Source organism: Coregonus clupeaformis, unplaced genomic scaffold (assembly GCF_020615455.1).
Source record: "Coregonus clupeaformis isolate EN_2021a unplaced genomic scaffold, ASM2061545v1 scaf0871, whole genome shotgun sequence".
Taxonomy (NCBI): Eukaryota; Metazoa; Chordata; class Actinopteri; order Salmoniformes; family Salmonidae; genus Coregonus; species Coregonus clupeaformis.
The window spans coordinates 179,149-198,488 of record NW_025534325.1 but is presented as its reverse complement, the minus strand read 5'-3'; the positions used below and the strand labels follow the sequence as shown (position 1 = coordinate 198,488).

Below are 19,340 nucleotides of genomic sequence, written 5' to 3'. Positions count from 1 at the left end.
TGTAACTCTATGTATTGTGTATTTTTTGTTGAATCCTGGGTTGAATTGAAACAATAGCTGTTGATGACTTTGCAAATGCTATATAGGCCTAAATATGGCCACATTTAATTTGCTCTGTTAAACATACCCTTTGGAATGACTTCAATAGCAACAGTAAATCTATTTAGTTTTTAAGTGGAGCTCTCTCAATAATTATTCTCACAATAGCACATTGGTAATAGTCAGTGACAAATGTCGATAGCTAAGCAGGGCTGTGCTTGGTTAAAACCCTGGATGGGAGACCAAATTAATAGCTCTAGATAAGTTCATTATGCAGTATGAAGTGCTGCCTGCATATTCTTTTCTGATAGTGGATATAACATTAAAGATCTGACGCTGTTTCAAAGGTGCATATTCAACATATTTTATACAAGGTTTGTCTACGTTGAAAATTGGTTAACATGATGACATAGGTTGACATTTCACCCTCAAAACAACAGTTGATTACTTTTTGCAAATCCAATGTATTTTACACAGATTCCACCTCACAAATTATGTTGGAACAACGTTGATTCAATTAGTTTGTGTCCAGTGGGATGTGTACTGGCATTGGACCAAGACAAATGAAAGCAGAATAAAGTACACCTTGAGCCCAACTTCCAGAATTCTGCAAATACTGAGGTAAAAACTGAGGTAAGTTGGGACAGAGTACATTGTAAAGTGGAACAGATTGTTGGTATGATTTCTTTGAAACTGATACCATTATGGCAATTCAGCAGATTTTAGACACAGAACAGATACCTGGGTAGGTTTTACGAAGAGATAAAAGTTTTGTTGCTGTATGGTGTTCTAAATTGCTTTTGAAGAACTCAGCCACTAGCATAACTGATGTATGCATAACCATAAAAAAACCTGATATCAGTGATTTATATAAGCACAGACACAAAGCAAACAGAAGTTGAAATAGTAGAACTAAGATTGTTAGTGCTTTTATCCCTTTTGTCTAAGAGATATTGACTCAAACTAAGAGGACAATGGAGGATGAGATAGAACTGACAAATTAAGAGATTTTTTCAAGGTTTCAGTAAACTGAGGAAACACTAACAAGCATGGTTAACACTAATGAAAGTTTGGGGTCATCCAGTATCTTTGCTCCCTGCTACAAAACCGTCTCACAATCATCCCATTCTTCCACCCACCAACACCCACCTCTGCACTTTTGCAATCTGGCACGACAGCCAATCAGGACCTGACTTGTCTCCATTTCCCAGGTGCCCCTGCTCCTACTTTTTCCTCCTCTATCTGAGTACAAAGTGTTCTTTACTCTCTTCTCAAGCCCACCCTGACTTCATAAATCACCCCCTGCATACCTCTTCAGTGAGGGTCTCACCTTCAGCTCACACTGCTTAAATAATTCAAACTCCCCTCTTCTATCAGAATTATTCAGCTTCTGTGCCCTCCACCTAAAGTCTGTGTGTTTGTTGGATTACCTGGGAGTCTGTGTCGACACCATGGCTCTGGTCCGAGTGCTCAGAGTCCTGTGCTGCCTGCTGCTCACTTATCACCTGGGTGATGCCAGGAGAATCAAGGGAAATGGAAGAGGTGAGTGTCTGATTTGTCACTTATAAGGAACTCCATCCTGTGTTGGGTGTTAATCAAAAACATTGTTAAGCCTTACTATAAAGACTACAGGCCATACTTTATAAAATACAAAGAGGTACATTAAATATATTCGCTGCACCTGGGTGGAAACAATTGATGTATATAAACCCTGGATTGCATATAAACCCTGGATTGCTGATTCTATGTATTGGCATTGAGAGGCTTTGAAGCCACCGGTCGGCCATGTTGACTCTCCCTAGTAGTAGCAGTCCTCCATAGGAATGAATGGAATTCTACAGTATTTAAAGAGGACATAATGTAATTTCAAAGTATGCATTAAGGTGTCTGTATTAGAATAAATGTGGCAAAAACGAATGTAAAAATATAATATTAATAAATGCATTTCTATAGCTTCCAAAATATTATTTTACAGTGGAGGGGGAATGCCAAGATGGACGCATGGTGCTTTCAACACAGTGCCCCCTAATAATAATCTAGTGTATATATAAATCATTGGTGGAAACCCACCAGAGATTAATTCAATTGGTTAATATCTACAGTGGGGAAAAAAAGTATTTAGTCAGCCACCAATTGTGCAAGTTCTCCCACTTAAAAAGATGAGAGAGACCTGTAATATTCATCATAGGTACACGTCAACTATGACAGACAAAATGAGGAAAAAAAATCCAGAAAATCACATTGTAGGATTTTTTATGAATTTATTTGCAAATTATGGTGGAAAATAAGTATTTGGTCAATAACAAAAGTTTCTCAATACTTTGTTATATACCCTTTGTTGGCAATGACACAGGTCAAACGTTTTCTGTAAGTCTTCACAAGTTTTTCACACACTGTTGCTGGTATTTTGGCCCATTCCTCCATGCAGATCTCCTCTAGAGCAGTGATGTTTTGGGGCTGTCGCTGGGCAACACGGACTTTCAACTCCCTCCAAAGATTTTCTATGGGGTTGAGATCTGGAGACTGGCTAGGCCACTCCAGGACCTTGAAATGCTTCTTACGAAGCCACTCCTTCGTTGCCCGGGCGGTGTGTTTGGGATCATTGTCATGCTAAAAGACCCAGCCACGTTTCACCTTCAATGCCCTTGCTGATGGAAGGAGGTTTTCACTCAAAATCTCACGATACATGGCCCCATTCATTCTTTCCTTTACACGGATCATTCGTCCTGGTCCCTTTGCAGAAAAACAGCCCCAAAGCATGATGTTTCCACCCCCATGCTTCACAGTAGGTATGGTGTTCTTTGGATGCAACTCAGCATTCTTTGTCCTCCAAACACGACAAGTTGAGTTTTTACCAAAAAGTTATATTTTGGTTTCATCTGACCATATGACATTCTCCCAATCCTCTTCTGGATCATCCAAATGCACTCTAGCAAACTTCAGACGGGCCTGGACATGTACTGGCTTAAGCAGGGGGACACGTCTGGCACTGCAGGATTTGAGTCCCTGGCGGCGTAGTGTGTTACTGATGGTAGGCTTTGTTACTTTGGTCCCAGCTCTCTGCAGGTAATTCACTAGGTCCCCCTGTGTGGTTCTGGGATTTTTGCTCACCGTTCTTGTGATCATTTTGACCCCACGGGGTGAGATCGAGGAGATTATCAGTGGTCTTGTATGTCTTCCATTTCCTAATAATTGCTCCCACAGTTGATTTCTTCAAACCAAGCTGCTTACCTATTGCAGATTCAGTCTTCCCAGCCTGGTGCAGGTCTACAATTTTGTTTTTGGTGTCCTTTGACAGCTCTTTGGTCTTGGCCATAGTGGAGTTTGGAGTGTGACTGTTTGAGGTTGTGGACAGGTGTCTTTTATACTGATAACTCTTTCATGCCGTCCCTGGGAGGGGTGCGTCACTTGAGTGGGTTGAGTTACTGACGTGATCTTCCTGTCTGGGTTGGCGCCCCCCTTGGTTTGTGCTGTGGTGGAGACCTCTGTGGGCTATACTCGGCCTTGTCTCAGGATTGTAAGTTGGTGGTTGGGGATATCCCTCTAGTGGTGCGGGGGCTGTGCTTTGGCGGAGTGGGTGGGGTTATATCCTTCCTGTTTGGCCCTGTCCGGGGTTTCTTCGGATGGGGCCACAGTGTCTCCGGACCGCTCCTGTCTCAGCCTCCAGTATTTATGCTGCAGTAGTTTATGTGTCGGGGGGCTGGGGTTAGTTGGTTATACCTGGAGTACTTCTCCTGTCTTATCCAGTGTCCTGTGTGAATTTAAGTATGCTCTCTCTAATTCTCTCGTTCTCTCTTTCTCTCTGAGAACCTGAGCCCCTAGGACCATACGTCAGGACTACCGGGCATGATGACACCTTGCTGTCCCCAGTCCGCCTGGCCTTGCTGCTATTCCAGTTTCAACTGTTCTGCCTGCGGCTACGAAACCCCTACCTGTCCCAGACCTGCTGTTTTCAACTCTTTAATGATCGGCTATGAAAAGCCAACTGAGAGACCTGAGCCCTAGGACCATACGTCGGGACTACCGGCCGTGGTGACTCCTTGCTGTCCCCAGTCCGCCTGGCCTTGCTGCTATTCCAGTTTCAACTGTTCTGCCTGCGGTTATGGAACCCCTACCTGTCCCAGACCTGCTGTTTTCAACTCTTAATGATCGGCTATGAAAAGCCAACTGAGATTTATTCCTGATTATTATTTGACCATGCTTGTCACTTATGAACATTTTTGAACATCTTGGCATGGTTCTGTTATAATCTCCACCCGGCACAGCCAGAAGAGGACTGGCCACCCCTCATAGCCTGGTTCCTCTCTAGGTTTCTTCCTAGGCTTTCGCCTTTCTAGGGAGTTTTTCCTAGCCACCGTGCTTCTACACCTGCATTACTAGCTGTTTGGGGTTTTAGGCTGGGTTTCTGTACAGCACTTCGAGATATTAGCTGATGTAAGAAGGGCTATATAAAATAAAATTGATTGAAATAAAATTGATTGATAACAAGTTCAAACAGGTGCCATTAATACAGGTAACGAGTGGAGGACAGGGAGCCTCTTAAAGAAGAAGTTACAGGTCTGTGAGAGCCAGAAATCTTGCTTGTTTGTAGGTGACCAAATACTTATTTTCCACCATAATTTGCAAATAAATTCATTAAAAATCCTACAATGTGATTTTCTTGAGAAAAGAATTCTCAATTTGTCTGTCATAGTTGACGTGTACCTATGATGAAAATTACAGGCCTCTCTCATCTTTTTAAGTGGGAGAACTTGCACAATTGGTGGCTGACTAAATACTTTTTTCCCCCACTGTATTTATAGGGGCTGTGCTGATTTTATGAAAACCCTCTTATGCCTGAGTGCATGTTGTTCAAGTAATAACACACCTATTTTGGTCAAAATGGTGACTGAGAAATGACAAATTCTGAGAATAAAGATACTAACAGTGCTAGTTAGATGTAAATATATTACTGTTGTGAAGGATCTACTACAGTGCTATCATTGTTGTCGTTGAAGTGACAACAATGTGGAGGGAGAGTTTGGCGAAAATAAAACAAACACTATGGATATAAAACACAAACACATTTTTTAAATATATATAATATATACACTACCGTTCAAAAGTTTGGGGTCACTAAGAAATGTCCTTGTTTTCGAAAGAAAAATGTCCATTAAAATAACATCAAATTTATCAGAAATACAATGTAGACATTGTTAATGTTGTAAATGGCTATTGTAGCTGGAAATGGCTGATTTTTAATGGAATATCTACATAGGCGTACAGAGGCCCATTATCAGCAACCATCAGTCCTGTGTTCCAATGGCACGTTGTGTTTGCTAATCCAAGTTTATAATTTTAAAAGGCTAATTGATCATTAGAAAACCCTTTTGCAATTATGTTAGCACAGCTGAAAACACCAGTCTCAACGTCAACAGTGAAGAGGCGACTCCGGGATGCTGACCTTCTAGGCAGAGTTGCAAAGAAAAAGCCATATCTCAGACTGGCCAATAAAAATAAAATATTAAGATGGGCAGTCTGAGATATGGCTTTTTCTTTGCAACTCTGCCTAGAAGGTCAGCATCCCGGAGTCGCCTCTTCACTGTTGACGTTGAGACTGGTGTTTTGCGGGTACTATTTAATGAACCTGCCAGTTGAGGACCTGTGAGGCATCTGTTTCTCAAACTAGACACTAGATGTATTTGTTCTCTTGCTCAGTTGTGCACCGGGGCCTCCCACTCCTCTTTCTATTCTGGTTAGAGCCAGAATAGAAAGTGAAGGGAGTAGTACACAGCGTTGTACGAGATCTTCAGTTTCTTGGCAATTTCTCGCATTGAATAGCCTTCATTTCTCAGAACAAGAATATACTGACGAGTTTCAGAAGAAAGTTATTGGTTTCTGGCCATTTTGAGCCTGTAATCGAACCCACAATTGCTGATGCTCCAGATACTCAACTAATCTCAAGAAGGCCAGTTTTATTGCTTATTTAATTAGCACAACAGTTTTCAGCTGTGCTAACATAATTGCAAAAGGGTTTTCTAATGATCAATTAGCCTTTAAAAATGATAAACTTGGATTAGCAAACACAACGTGCCATTGGAACACAGGACTGATGGTTGCTGATAATGGGCCTCTGTACGCCTATGTAGATATTCCATAAAAAATCAGCCGTTTCCAGCTACAATAGCCATTTACAACATTAACAATGTCTACACTGTATTTCTGATCAATTTGACGTTATTTTAATGGACAAAAAATCTGATTTTCTTTTGAAAACAAGGACATTTCTATGTGACCACAAACTTTTGAACGGTAGTGTAAATATTAAATATTAAAATAAAATGTAAAAAATACAGTAAGTTGTATGAGCAAAACAAATCTACCATCTCTAAGGGCTGTTTCACAACTCATATTTCTTGCAATCACAAACGAAAGCAGGATTACAGCATCACCACACAAAGTTATACTCTATATTGGGCAGTGTCTCTAGTCTAGTGTCCACTCATGGTCAAACTAGACAAGGAATACACAGACTCTAGTCACAAGTTAACAAACAATCAATGCAGAGGGCGAGTGGACAGGGGAATCAATTCCTAAATCAATGAGTTTGAACCATGTGCTGTTCAATAATCACTCTATACACAATAATCTGCTGTTGTACTTCAAAACACATTATTGTCAAATATAAAATCATAAAACATTATACCTTTTTATTCTATTATTACTCTGCATTGACCATGTTTGTATTTTTTTAAAAATATTTGTAGTGGACCCGAAGCCTGTCCTGAGAATGAAGATGCCTCACATTACCAGCACAGTCTTCAAGCTCTACTCTAATGGTGCTAAAGACATCGAGGACTTGTGCACGATGGAGGCTTTCAGGCCACATACTCTGACCGCCTGTGGTTTCAACAGCAGTCATCTTCTCATCATCATCACCCACGGATGGTCGTTACGGCCTGTTCTCTCCTCTCCTCCTGGCTCAACTAGTGATGACTGGTACACAACATATGGCCATTAAACACATCACTAATGGACGGCAGATGCCCCCAATGATATACAGTGGAGGGCCAGATATAATATGGTGGCAGTTCTTCTTCTTCTACTCACTTGTTGTTCTGCACTTCAGATGCAGGCCGGTAATGTGATGGAAACTAATAAGTTGGGGGGGAATTAAGTTATATAGATTTACTATGGTCCCTTACAACAAAACGTGAGCCAAATGAGTAGGGTTGCAAAGCTACAGGTGAATTACCAAAGTTATCGGAATCTTCTGTAATTTTGGTAATAAACAGGTAAAATATGGTAACTTTAGTAATTTATACTTTTTTAATGTATTAATATTTAGAATGCATGTTTTATATCTGTGTCCATATTATCCATGGGTTTCTAGTGGATATGGTTCAATAGAAAACATTTGAATTTGTTTTATGAAAAAAGCATCTAATCAACAATGGCATTAGTTTCAATTACCTCTGCAACTCTTCCAACTATTTACTTACTCACAACTGTTACCAGTTTGGCGACAAAATACATATTGACATTGTAAAATAAATGAAAGTGTGGAAAAAAATTAATAAAAGGATATTTAATGCTGAAACCCTCATATTAAACACCAATGGCATTCATTAAGTTGATGGTTTATATTTATAATAATGTTTTACAGCTTTGTCATTCTATTTTTTATTTTAAAACCATCTTATTTGATTATTATCTTATTTGATATGTGATAAGGCCACATAGAGATAATGATGTACACCTGTGATGATCTGAAGTACCCAAAAAGGCCACTAGATGTCATCTGATAAAATTCCCCCAAACACCTTGAAAGATACCAAAATTCTGGGAGTTTACTGGTAAACGTAGAAGGATTCCAGTAATATACCCTCCCTTTGCAACCCTACAAATGAGACTAAAACCTGCTTATCTTTTTCCAAGATAAACACTCTGATGGAGAGCTGGGTGCCCGTCTTGCTTCTGCTCTGAAGACCAGTCTTGGAGATGTCAACGTGATCGTCACTGACTGGCTTCTACAGGCCAATATGAACTACCCTAACGCAGCCCAGAACACCAGGGCAGTGGGGAAGGACATATCCTTCCTGCTACTGTGGCTGCAGGTGAGAGTCAGGACAGTGTTCAATGTGTTCAACAAGGACTGTCATAGCAAAGTACTGTTTGTGTGACAGAAATGTGAAGACAACCTCTTTAGGAGGTATAATATGTCTCCTACAAAATACAATAATGTCACATCATTACACATCAACACATCAACACTAAAATAATAATGATCTTTGTGTGTCAGGAGTTTTACAATTTTCCTGCAGAGAAGATTCATCTGATTGGATACAGTCTTGGTGCTCACGTCTCTGGATTTGCTGGAAGCTACCTAGGAGGACCGGCAAAGATTGGAAGAATCACTGGTGAGGCTTTCTACTCTCCGTAAATATTTTGTCACACCATTTCCTTGCTAAATAATGCATTAGAGTACAATTCTCATAGAAGTATCCAAGTCTAATGGCACTCTGGTGTAAAGCCTGCGATCCTTTGTGCTTCTTTGTCCAGGTCTGGATCCAGCAGGTCCCCTGTTTAAGGGCATGGCAGCATCAGACAGACTGTCCCCTGATGATGCCCTCTTTGTGGATGCCATCCACACCTACACTCAAGAACGCATGGGGCTGAGTGTGGGCATCAAGCAGCCTGTGGCACATGTTGACTTCTACCCCAACGGGGGTGACTTCCAACCAGGATGCCACCCTTTCCAAAGCTTAATGGAACATTTCGCCTCGCATGGAGTCAATGGTAAGTCTGTCAGAGTGGTGGAGTGGGGAGGGGAGAGTCATTTGGCATATAGAAACATATTGGTAGGCTATATTAAGGGGAACAGCTATTTTTTAGCAAAGTAAACCATTACCATTTACCTTGCAGAGAGGCTCAAATTAAATAATAAAGCAGTATAGGTGTAAAAGCAGTGCCTCATCTTATATCCAGGCTGCTCTGCTGAATATGAATATAATTCACAATAGTCTCAAATAAATGGTGGTGGGATTTAGGGGGATTCAATCAAAAATGTTTTTTTTTCTCACATGAAAGGCAGAAGCACATTAAATCATCTGTCATCCTCATGAGTTAATTAGCCAAATACGTTTCCCTCAGCCCTGTCTGTCCACTCTGCGTTCTGCCTCCAGGCTATGATGATATATCCTCAGGAGAAGCAGGCCTGAAGACAGATCTCAGATCAGTCTGCTCACAGACATAAAGAGGCAGACAGGCCTTTTTACCCAGAGAAGTGACAGGACATCATGACAGATATGCTTTGGGGATAATGACATCAATCCCCAAATAATGACCAACTAAAAAGTAGGATGTTGTTAAGGTTTAGTCTGTATTCTGAGGAGAGGAAAAGATTGAAGGCTGGCACAGATTGACAGTTCTGAATAGCCTTAGTCCCAGTTTAGTTTAACCAGGGCTAGAATGGTGCAGTGTGCTGATCACAAAGGGGAACATTTGAGTCCAAAGTTTGAATGCTCAATTAATATGTGTTACAGTCTTATTACCTGCCCCCCTTTTTAAATTCCACTCACATTTCCACTCTTTCTCTCCTAGGTTTTGAGAAGACAGTGAAATGTGCCCATGAGCGTTCAGTCTACCTGTTCATCGACTCCCTTCTGAACAAAGACAAACAGATCATGGCCTACAGATGCAGTGATGACAATGCCTTTGAGAAGGGTAACTGCCTGGACTGCCGCAAGAACATATGCAACACTCTGGGCTACAACGTCAGGAAGGTGCGCAGTGCCGCCGGCAAGAAGCTCTACCACAAGACTCGCTCTCACATGCCCTACAAACGTAAGTGCACACAATGGTGTCCCATGTCCCTTACAGACAAAACCCTCTCTTCCATGTACTAAGGACATACTGTAGATGTGTTCATTCCCAGAATTCCAAATGTCAGAACTCCCTCCTTAACAAGAAGGAAAATGTGTAGTTGGCACAGGGAGGAGCCTAGAGTAATACATGTTAACCCCATGGCATTGTACTGTACTGTACAAAACCAGGAATAACCTTTTGCATAAGAGCTTTCTAGAACACGAGTCCATGGTCAATGAGACCATAAAGTTTCATGGGAAGAGACAAACAGGGAATTGTAGGCATATTACATTGTTTGATGCAAAGACCATATTAGTTGGGACACACTTTGGTCAATATATGCCATGCCAAAGTCTCACTAGGAAATAGTTGTCTAGGGTCTATTTCAGATCAAGGGGACCATTTTTGGTATCTGTATAAGCACTTTGTGGCAACTGCTGATGTAAAAAGGTCTTTATAAAATAAATGTGATTGATTGATTGATATTATGAGGTAAAGTCTCTGGAACTTTGGTAAGGGTGTAGTGACAGGGGCTTAGAAATCTAAGACTATGGCTTTATTGAAAAATACTTAATCTGCTGTGGAGCACAGCCAATAACAGCCACTTTAAAGCTTCTCCTCCTCTGAAGCCAATTAGGCAGTTAAAGTCCTACTCCAGTCTCCTTTTCCACTTCATTTATCACCTGATTTACTTAACAAAAGGCACATCTAAATAGGTGGTCCAGGTATGCTCATAACATGGCACAAGTGGGGGGTTGGCCTTTCGAATGTTGTTCTCTATTGCTCCTCTATTGTTCCCGCAAGCAAGGGGTAGGCCGATGATACCAGAGGGCACCATCAGACCAACTCCTTCAATGGCCTACTCCTTGAAGTTTGCAGTTTTGTCTACAAAACACTATTTTGCTTAAATCATAATTTTTTACCCTTAAGTGATTACTGTATTTATACGTGGGATATTGTTTTTCAACAAGAAAAGTTCAAAATTAGCTGAAGTGCATCTTTAAGTGTTGTAGCTGTTGTGTGGCAGCTCATTGGGATGCAGTAGCTACTGCCATGCTATCTGTCTCGCCTTCAGTCACAAACACCCACTAACCTACAGTACCAGTCAAAAGTTTGGACACACCTACTCATTCAAGGGTTTTTCTTTATTTTTACTGTTTTCTACATTAACAGGTGTGCCTTCTTAAAAGTTAATTTGTGGAATTTCTTTCCTTCTTAATGCGTTTGAGCCAGTCAGTTGTGTTGTAGCAAGGTAGGGGGGGTATACAGAAGATAGCCCTATTTAGTAAAAGACCAAGTCCATATTATGGCAAGAACAGCTCAAATAAGCAAAGAGAAACGACAGCCCATCATTACTTTAAGACATGAGGGTCAGTCAAAACGGAAACTTTCAAAGTTACTTCAAGTGCAGCGCTATGATGAAACTGGCTCTCATGAGGACCGTCACAGGAATGGAAGACCCAGAGTTACCTCTACTGCAGAGGATAAGTTCATTAGAGTTACCAGCCTCAGAAATTGCAGCCCAAATAAATGCTTCACAGAGTTCAAGTAACAGACACATCTCAACATCAACTGTTCAGAGGGGACTGTGTGAATCAGGCTTTCATGGTCGAATTGCTGCAAAGAAACCACTACTAAAGGATACCAAAAAGAAGAAGAAACCTGCTTGGACCAAGAAACACGAGCAATGGACATTAGACCGGTGGAAATGTGTCCTTTGGTCTGGAGTCCAAATTGGAGATTCTTGGTTCCAACCGCCTTGTCTTTGAGACGCGGTGTGGGTGAACGGATGATCTCTGCATGTGTATTTCCCACCGTAAAGCATGGAGGAGGAGGCGTTATGTTGTGGGGGTGCTTTGCTGGTGACACTGTCTGTGATTAATTTAGAATTCAAGGCACACTTAACCAGCATGGCTACCACAGCATTCTACAGCGATACGCCATCCCATCTGGTTTGGGCTTAGTGGGATTATAATTTGTTTTTCAACAGGACAATGACCCAACACACCTCCAGGCGGTGTAAGGGCTATTTTACTAAGAAGGAGAGTGATGGAGTGCTGCATCAGATGACCAGGCCGCCACAATCCCCAGACCTCAACCCAATTGAGATGGTTTGGGATGGTTTGGGACCGCAAAGTGAAGGAAAAGCAGCCAACAAGTGCTCAGCATATGTGAGAACTCCTTCAAGACTGTTGAAAAAGCATTCCAGGTGAAGCTGGTTGAGAGAATGCCAAGAGTGTGCAAAGCTGTCATCAAGGCAAAGGGTGGCTATTTGAAGAATCTCAAATATAAAATATATTTTGATTTGTTTAACACTTTTTTGGTTACTTCATGATTCCATATGTGTTATTTCATAGTGTTGATGTCATCACTATTATTCTACAATGTAAAAAAAAATTAGTAAAAATAAAGAAAAACCCTTGAATGAGTAGGTGTGTCCAAACTTTTGACTGGTAGTGTATATTGGAGCAGCTGCATAGGTTCAGGTTCAAAACATTGTTTAGAGATGATGAAGATATTTTGCACTTTTATATTTGGTATGTCTTCTCCATGTCGTCTTTCATGACTTCTCCTATCTTATTCTCCCTGCAGTCTACCATTACCAGTTCAGGATTCAGTTTGTCAACCAGATAGAGAAGATTGGTGCATTCACCTTATAGCCAGTGGGATAACCACTTTACAATGTTTTTTATTATTTTTTTTGGGGGGGGGGGGGTAGAATGATTACTTTATCCTATCCCAGGTATTCCTTAAAGAGGTGGGGTTTCAAATGTCTCCGGAAGGTGGTGAGTGACTCCGCTGTCCTGGCGTCGTGAGGGAGCTTGTTCCACCATTGGGGTGCCAGAGCAGCGAACAGTTTTGACTGGGCTGAGCGGGAACTGTGCTTCCGCAGAGGTAGGAGAGCCAGCAGGCCAAAGGTGGATGAACGCAATGCCCTCGTTTGGGTGTAGGGACTGATCAGAGCCTGAAGGTACGGAGGTGCCGTTCCCCACACAGCTCCGTATGCAAGCACCATGGTCTTGTAGCAGATGCGAGCTTCAACTGGAAGCCAGTGGAGTGTGCGGAGGAGCGGGGTGACTTGAGAGAACTTGGGAAGGTTGAACACCAGACGGGCTGCGAAATTCTGGATGAGTTGTAGGGGTTTAATGGTACAGGCAGGGAGCCCAGCCAACAGCGAGTTGCAGTAATCCAGACGGGAGATGACAAGTGCCTGGATTAGGACCTGTGCCGCTTCCTGTGTAAGGCAGGGTCGTATTCTCTGAATGTTGTAGAGCATGAACCTACAGGATCGGGTCACCGCCTTGATGTTAGCGGAGAACGACAGTGTGTTGTCCAGGGTCACACCAAGGCTCTTCGCACTCTGGGAGGAGGACACAACGGAGTTGTCAACCGTGATGGCGAGATCATGGAACGGGCAGTCCTTCCCCGGGAGGAAGAGCAGCTCCGTCTTGCCAAGGTTCAGCTTGAGGTGGTGATCCGTCATCCATACTGATATGTCTGCCAGACATGCAGAGATGCGATTCGCCACCTGGTTATCAGAAGGGGGAAAGGAGAAGATTAGTTGTGTGTCGTCTGCGTAGCAATGATAGGAGAGGCCATGTGAGGATATGACAGAGCCAAGTGACTTGGTGTATAGCGAGAATAGGAGAGGGCCTAGAACTGAGCCCTGGGGGACAGCAGTGGTGAGAGCACGTGGTGCGGAGACAGCTTCTCGCCACGCCACTTGGTAAGAGCGACCGGTCAGGTAGGACGCAATCCAAGAGTGAGCCGCGCCAGAGATGCCCAGCTCGGAGAGGGTGGAGAGGTGGATCTGATGGTTCACAGTATCAAAGGCAGCAGATAGGTCTAGAAGGACAAGAGCAGAGGAGAGAGAGTTAGCTTTAGCAGTGCGGAGAGCCTCCGTGACACAGAGAAGAGCAGTCTCAGTTGAATGACCAGACTTGAAACCTGACTGGTTTGGATCAAGAAGGTCATTCTGAGAGAGATAGCAAGAGAGTTGGCTAAAGACGGCACGCTCAATAGTTTTGGAGAGAAAACAAAGAAGGGATACTGGTCTATAGTTGTTGACATCAGAGGGATTGAGTGTTGGTTTTTTGAGAAGGGGTGCAACTCTCGCTCTCTTGAAGACGGAAGGGACATAGCCAGCGGTCAAGGATGAGTTGATCAGCGAGGTGAGGTAAGGGAGAAGGTCACCAGAGATGGTCTGGAGAAGAGAGGAGGGGATAGGGTCAAGCGGGCAGGTTGTTGGGCGGCCGGCCGTCACAAGTCGCAAGATTTTATCTGGAGAGAGAGGGGAGAAAGAAGTCAAAGCATAGGGTAGGGCAGTGTGAGCAGGACCAGCAGTGTCATTTGACTTAACAAACGAGGATCGGATGTCGTCAACCTTCTTTTCAAAATGGTTGACAAAGTCATCCACAGAGAGGGAGGAGGGGGGAGGGCGAGGAGGATTCAGCAGGGAGGAGAAGGTGGCAAAGAGCTTCCTAGGGTTAGAGGCAGATGCTTGGAATTTAGAGTGGTAGAAAGTGGCCTTAGCAGCAGAAACAGATGAAGAAAATGTAGAGAGGAGGGAGTGAAAAGATGCCAGGTCCGCAGGGAGTCTAATTTTCCTCCATTTCCGCTCGGCTGCCCGGAGCCCTGTTCTGTGAGCTCGCAACGAGTCATCAAGCCACGGAGCTGGAGGGGAGGACCGAGGATAGGGGACATAGAGAGTCAATCCATACCACACCAGGCCCTGATATGAGCTGAGGTTTCATACAGACAGTACACTGGGGCTACAGTTTTCAAGCCTAGTGAAAGTCTACACACCCCTTGCACAGTCTTCACATTTTGCTGCCTTAACATTAAATCTAAAAAGTGATTAAATTAGATTTTTTCCTACAGACCTACACAACCTACTCCACATTTTCAAAGTGAAAGAATATTCAAGAACATTTTCCAAATTAACCTCTTAAGGATCTGACCCTTTTTTTTTTTCAATTTTTCCTAAAATGACATACCCAAATCTAACTGCCTGTAGCTCAGGACCTGAAGCTAGGATATGCATATTCTTGATATCATTTGAAAGGAAACACTTTGAAGTTTGTGGAAATTTGAAATTAATGTAGGAGAATATAACACATTAGATCTGGTAAAAGATAATACAAACCAAAAAAAGTTTTTATTTTTTATTTTATCATCTTTGAAATGCAAGAGAAAGGCCACAATATAATATTGCAGTTTAGGCGCAATTTAGATTTTGGCCACTAGATGGCAGCAGTGTGTGTGCAAAGTTTCAGATTGATCCAGTGAAGCATTGCAATACTGGACTATTTTGTATCAAGTCTGCCCAAATGTGCCGAATTAGTCAACTGATACATTTTCAAGTACATAACTATAGAGAACATACAAAAAGGATATGGTAATACAAAATGTAAGTTTACACACTCCCAGGAATGTCATACATGATGGATCATTAGTTTATACACTAACTTTCACACATCTAGAGGGCCTTGCGGGGTGGGTGTGGAGCCAGAGACAGCAGTGGTTCAAACTGTAGAACCCAGTTCCTACATTTGAATATAAAAATGGATTTTATCAAACAAAACTATGCTACATTTTATCTCTGGGACCCTTAGGATGACAAATGAGAGCAAGATTACTGAATGTAAGTACATTATTTACCTTCAGAGGTGAATGTATCAAACCAGTTGCCGTGATAAGTGTTTTGTTGTTGTGCACTCTCCTTAAACAATAGGATGGTACTTTTCACTGTAATAGCTACTGTAAATTGGACAGTGAAGTTAGATTAACAAGAATGTAAGTTTTCTGCCCATATAAGACATGTCTATGTCCTGGAAAGTTTGCTGTTACTTACAACTGTCATGCTAATCACATTAGCGCACGTTAGCTCAACCGTCCCGTATACAGGACACCGATCCCGTAGAGGTTAATAAAAAATATACAAAATGAAGATGTCTTGATTGTATATGCCTTCACACCCCTGAGTTATACTTGGTGGAAGCACCTTTGGCAGCCATCACAGCTGTTGATAATTTTTAATAAGATTCTACCAACTTTGCACAACTCTTAGGGCAACATATATCTATAGTTTTTGACCAAATTGCTCAAGTTCAGTAAATTTGGTTGGGAATCATTGATGGACAATAATATTTAAACTTTGTCTCTGATTTTCAAGAAAATGTAAGTCAGAACGTAGACTGGACCACTCAGGAACACTGAACACCTCTCGGAAAGCCATTCTGTCTTTGGCATTGGAACAGTCTACGTTTGGCATTGACATTTGTGTAACATTTGTGTGTTAGATATTCAGAAGACTGAGGCAGGGTTTCCGCTAACGTTTTATCTGGGCTTTGCTCCTTTCATATATCTTTTGATCCTGACAAACTCCCTAGTCCCTGCAGGTGACAAACATACCCATAACATGTTGTATTCGGCACATGTGACAAATACAATTTGATTTGATTTGATGCTGCCACCACAATACTTGAAAATACAGAGGATCAACAACATTGCTTTCACTCCAAATTACTGGCCATTATGACAAAGTGAAAAGAAGGAAGCTTGTGTTAGAAATTCCACTCAAAACATTCATTATGTTTGCAACAAGGCCGTTACATAATACTGCAACACAACACGGCAAAGAAATTAACTTTTTGGCCTAAATTATAAACTACAGGCTTGGGTCAAATCCAATACAACATAACACAGAGTGAAACCCTCTGTAATTCTAAGTATTGTGGTGGCAGCATCATGTTATGGGTATGCTTGTCACCGGCAGGGACTGGGGAGTAGTCAGGTTAAAAATAAATATGAAAGGAGCAAACCCCAGATAAAAAGTCAGAGGAAAATCCGCCGTAGTCTTCTGAAGACCTAACTCTGGGATAGAGTTTTATTTTTCAGCTAGATAATTACACAAATATTAATGCCAAAAACACACCAAAATACCTATATATATTGAGTGTTCCTGAATTGTCCAGTCTCAGCTCTGACTTAAATCTGTTTGAAAATCATTGACAAGGTTTGAATATTTCTGTCCATCAATGATTCCCATTCTAATTTACTAGGCTTGAGCAATTTTGACAAAAAACTATGGATATACAGTGAGCTCCATAATTCATTGGACAGTGACCATTGTTTTGTTATTTTGGTTCTGTACTCTAGCACTTTGAGTTTGAAAGGATACAATGACAATGAGCGTGAGGTGCAGACTGTCAGCTTTAATTTGAGGGTATTTTCATACATATCGGATGAACCGTTTAGAAATGACAGCACCTTTTGTACATGGTCCCCCCATTTTAAGGTACTACAAGTATTTGTTAAACTGTCCAATGATTTTTGATGCCCGAAAATGGGGGGGACCATGTACAAAAGCTTCTATAATTCGTAAACGGTTCATCCGATATGTATGAAAATACCCTCAAATTAAAGCTGACAGTCTGCACTTCACCCTCATTGTCATTGTATCCTTTCAAACTCAAAGTGCTAGAGTACAGAACCAAAATAACAAAAGAATGGTCACTGTCCAGTGAATTATGGAGCTCACTGTATATGATGCCATAGGAGCTGTGCAAGGTTGGTAGAATCTTATTAAAAATGATTCACAGCTGTAGTGGCTGTCAAAGGTGCTTCCACCAAGTAATAACTCTGGGGTGTGAAGACATGCAATGAATGCATCTTAATTTTGTTTTATTAATTTAGAAGATTTTTCACTTTGAAAATGTGGAGTAGATTGTGTAGATCTATCTAATTTAATCATTTTTAAGATTTAATTTGAAGTCAGCTAAATGTGAAGACTGTGCAAAGGGTCTGTAGACTTTCACTAGAGACTGTATCCAGTCAGCACTCACTCTGCCCCTGTACAACGTAGAGCTTCCCCATGCCTAGGGTAGCAGTAACAGACGTACATGGAAACAGCTCATACCTCTGAATTAAAGAGGACTATAAATGGAGAGGGAGATATCAATAATTGATGTGTGTGTGCATCACAAAGGAATACTCTCCCTGCCAACCTACATTTTGATCCCATTCTGCTGTATATCGTCTTATGAATGATTCACGTGCATCTACAGTAAGAGTAGAGAATCACATGCTTGTGCCTCCCTACTGTCATAGCCAGCACACTTCTGGAGGGGGATGAAAATACTGTATTTCCTCACCCCCGTATGTCCTTATAAAGGAGACTGCCCGAGACTATGGTTATATCACATGCACAGCTCAGCTAACAAATATCAATTTAATAGTCTAACACTTTTTCTGCTTTTCAGGTTCATTACTTGTAGCTCATGTGTGAAAGAAAACTGGGAAAAAACCTGAAGAAGTGCATCAAGGTGAATGTACCTCTCTCTAACCTCTCTCTCTTTCTCTCAGCATCGAGGAGATCTCTGGCAATAAGACGTACACCTTTCTAATCACCCTGGACTCAGACATTGGGGTCCTGATGATGCTGAAGTTCCGCTGGGAGGGTAGTGTTGTAAACAATATGTGGATTAAGGTGCAGACCTTTAACCCCTGGGGCAGTGGGGGAATGGGGCCCAAGCTCACCGTGGGCAAAATTTGTGTCAAAGCAGGCGAGACACAAAATAGGTGGGTATCCATCCCTCTGGGGGGCAAGGAGGGTGTGAGATTGAATTGCATTAATAAAGATCAATAGAGGCCGGTGAGGAATGGGTGGGAAGGTGAGAAGGGAGCAGACACACACTGAGAGCTCTGTCTGCTAACGTGCCCGTTTGGCTCGTTAGTCATCCAGCTATGAACGACCAGAGGGGCTCATCTTTCTCTGGATGGCAAGGTTATCTAACACTAATTGGGATAAGGCACGCTCATGGCAGCCCTCGTTATATAACAAGATTAAAGAGAAATAAAGAATGAAATCGACAGTTAGTGAAAGGGACGTAATCCCAGTGGGTATACACAGGCAGAGACAGGCATGTGGGGCAGAGTAGAGTCTTGTCATAGTGCCCTCGTTCTGGAAAATACACTGTATGCTACATGAGAGAGAGATCACAGATGCACCAGTTAGCCTATAGGCTGTTGGATGCTGTCTTTTAGTTGTCAGGATTTCCATGTCATGTTACATTGTAAATTCACTCATGCTATATTTTATTTATTTATTTTTAATCCCAGCCCCCGTCACCACAGGAGGCCTTTTCCCTTTTGGTAGGCCGTCATTGTGAATAAGAATTTGTTCTTAACTAAACTGCCTAGTTAAATGAAGGTTTAATATATAAAATAAAGAGCACATTTAAATCTTAAAGGTTAAGGCTATACAGGCTCCACTGCATGTGCAGCATCCATTCCAACCCTCAGATGCTGTGCTATAAAAGCTTTCTGAATATCAATCGTTCTAACAAGCACAATATACAAAATAATAATGTATGTATACTATGAATTGATCAATAGCAGCAGTATACTGAACCACACAGTACAAACATTTTTGTCTGTTTGAGGCCTACACT

The 19,340-nt window shown here is 41.8% G+C and overlaps 1 protein-coding gene across 1 annotated transcript; it reads left to right on the top strand.

The window, feature by feature from the left end:
* Positions 1–1,419: 1,419 nt before the first annotated feature.
* Positions 1,420–18,535, top strand: LOC121558908 (hepatic triacylglycerol lipase). The gene is given in 11 exon segments (XM_045216951.1): positions 1,420–1,587; positions 6,786–6,979; positions 7,957–7,984; positions 7,987–8,135; positions 8,321–8,438; positions 8,581–8,817; positions 9,622–9,864; positions 12,478–12,528; positions 14,221–14,230; positions 17,047–17,113; positions 18,263–18,535. Coding segments are annotated over 11 exon segments (1,467 nt in total). The 5' UTR covers positions 1,420–1,490.
* The last annotated feature ends 805 nt before the right edge of the window (positions 18,536–19,340 follow it).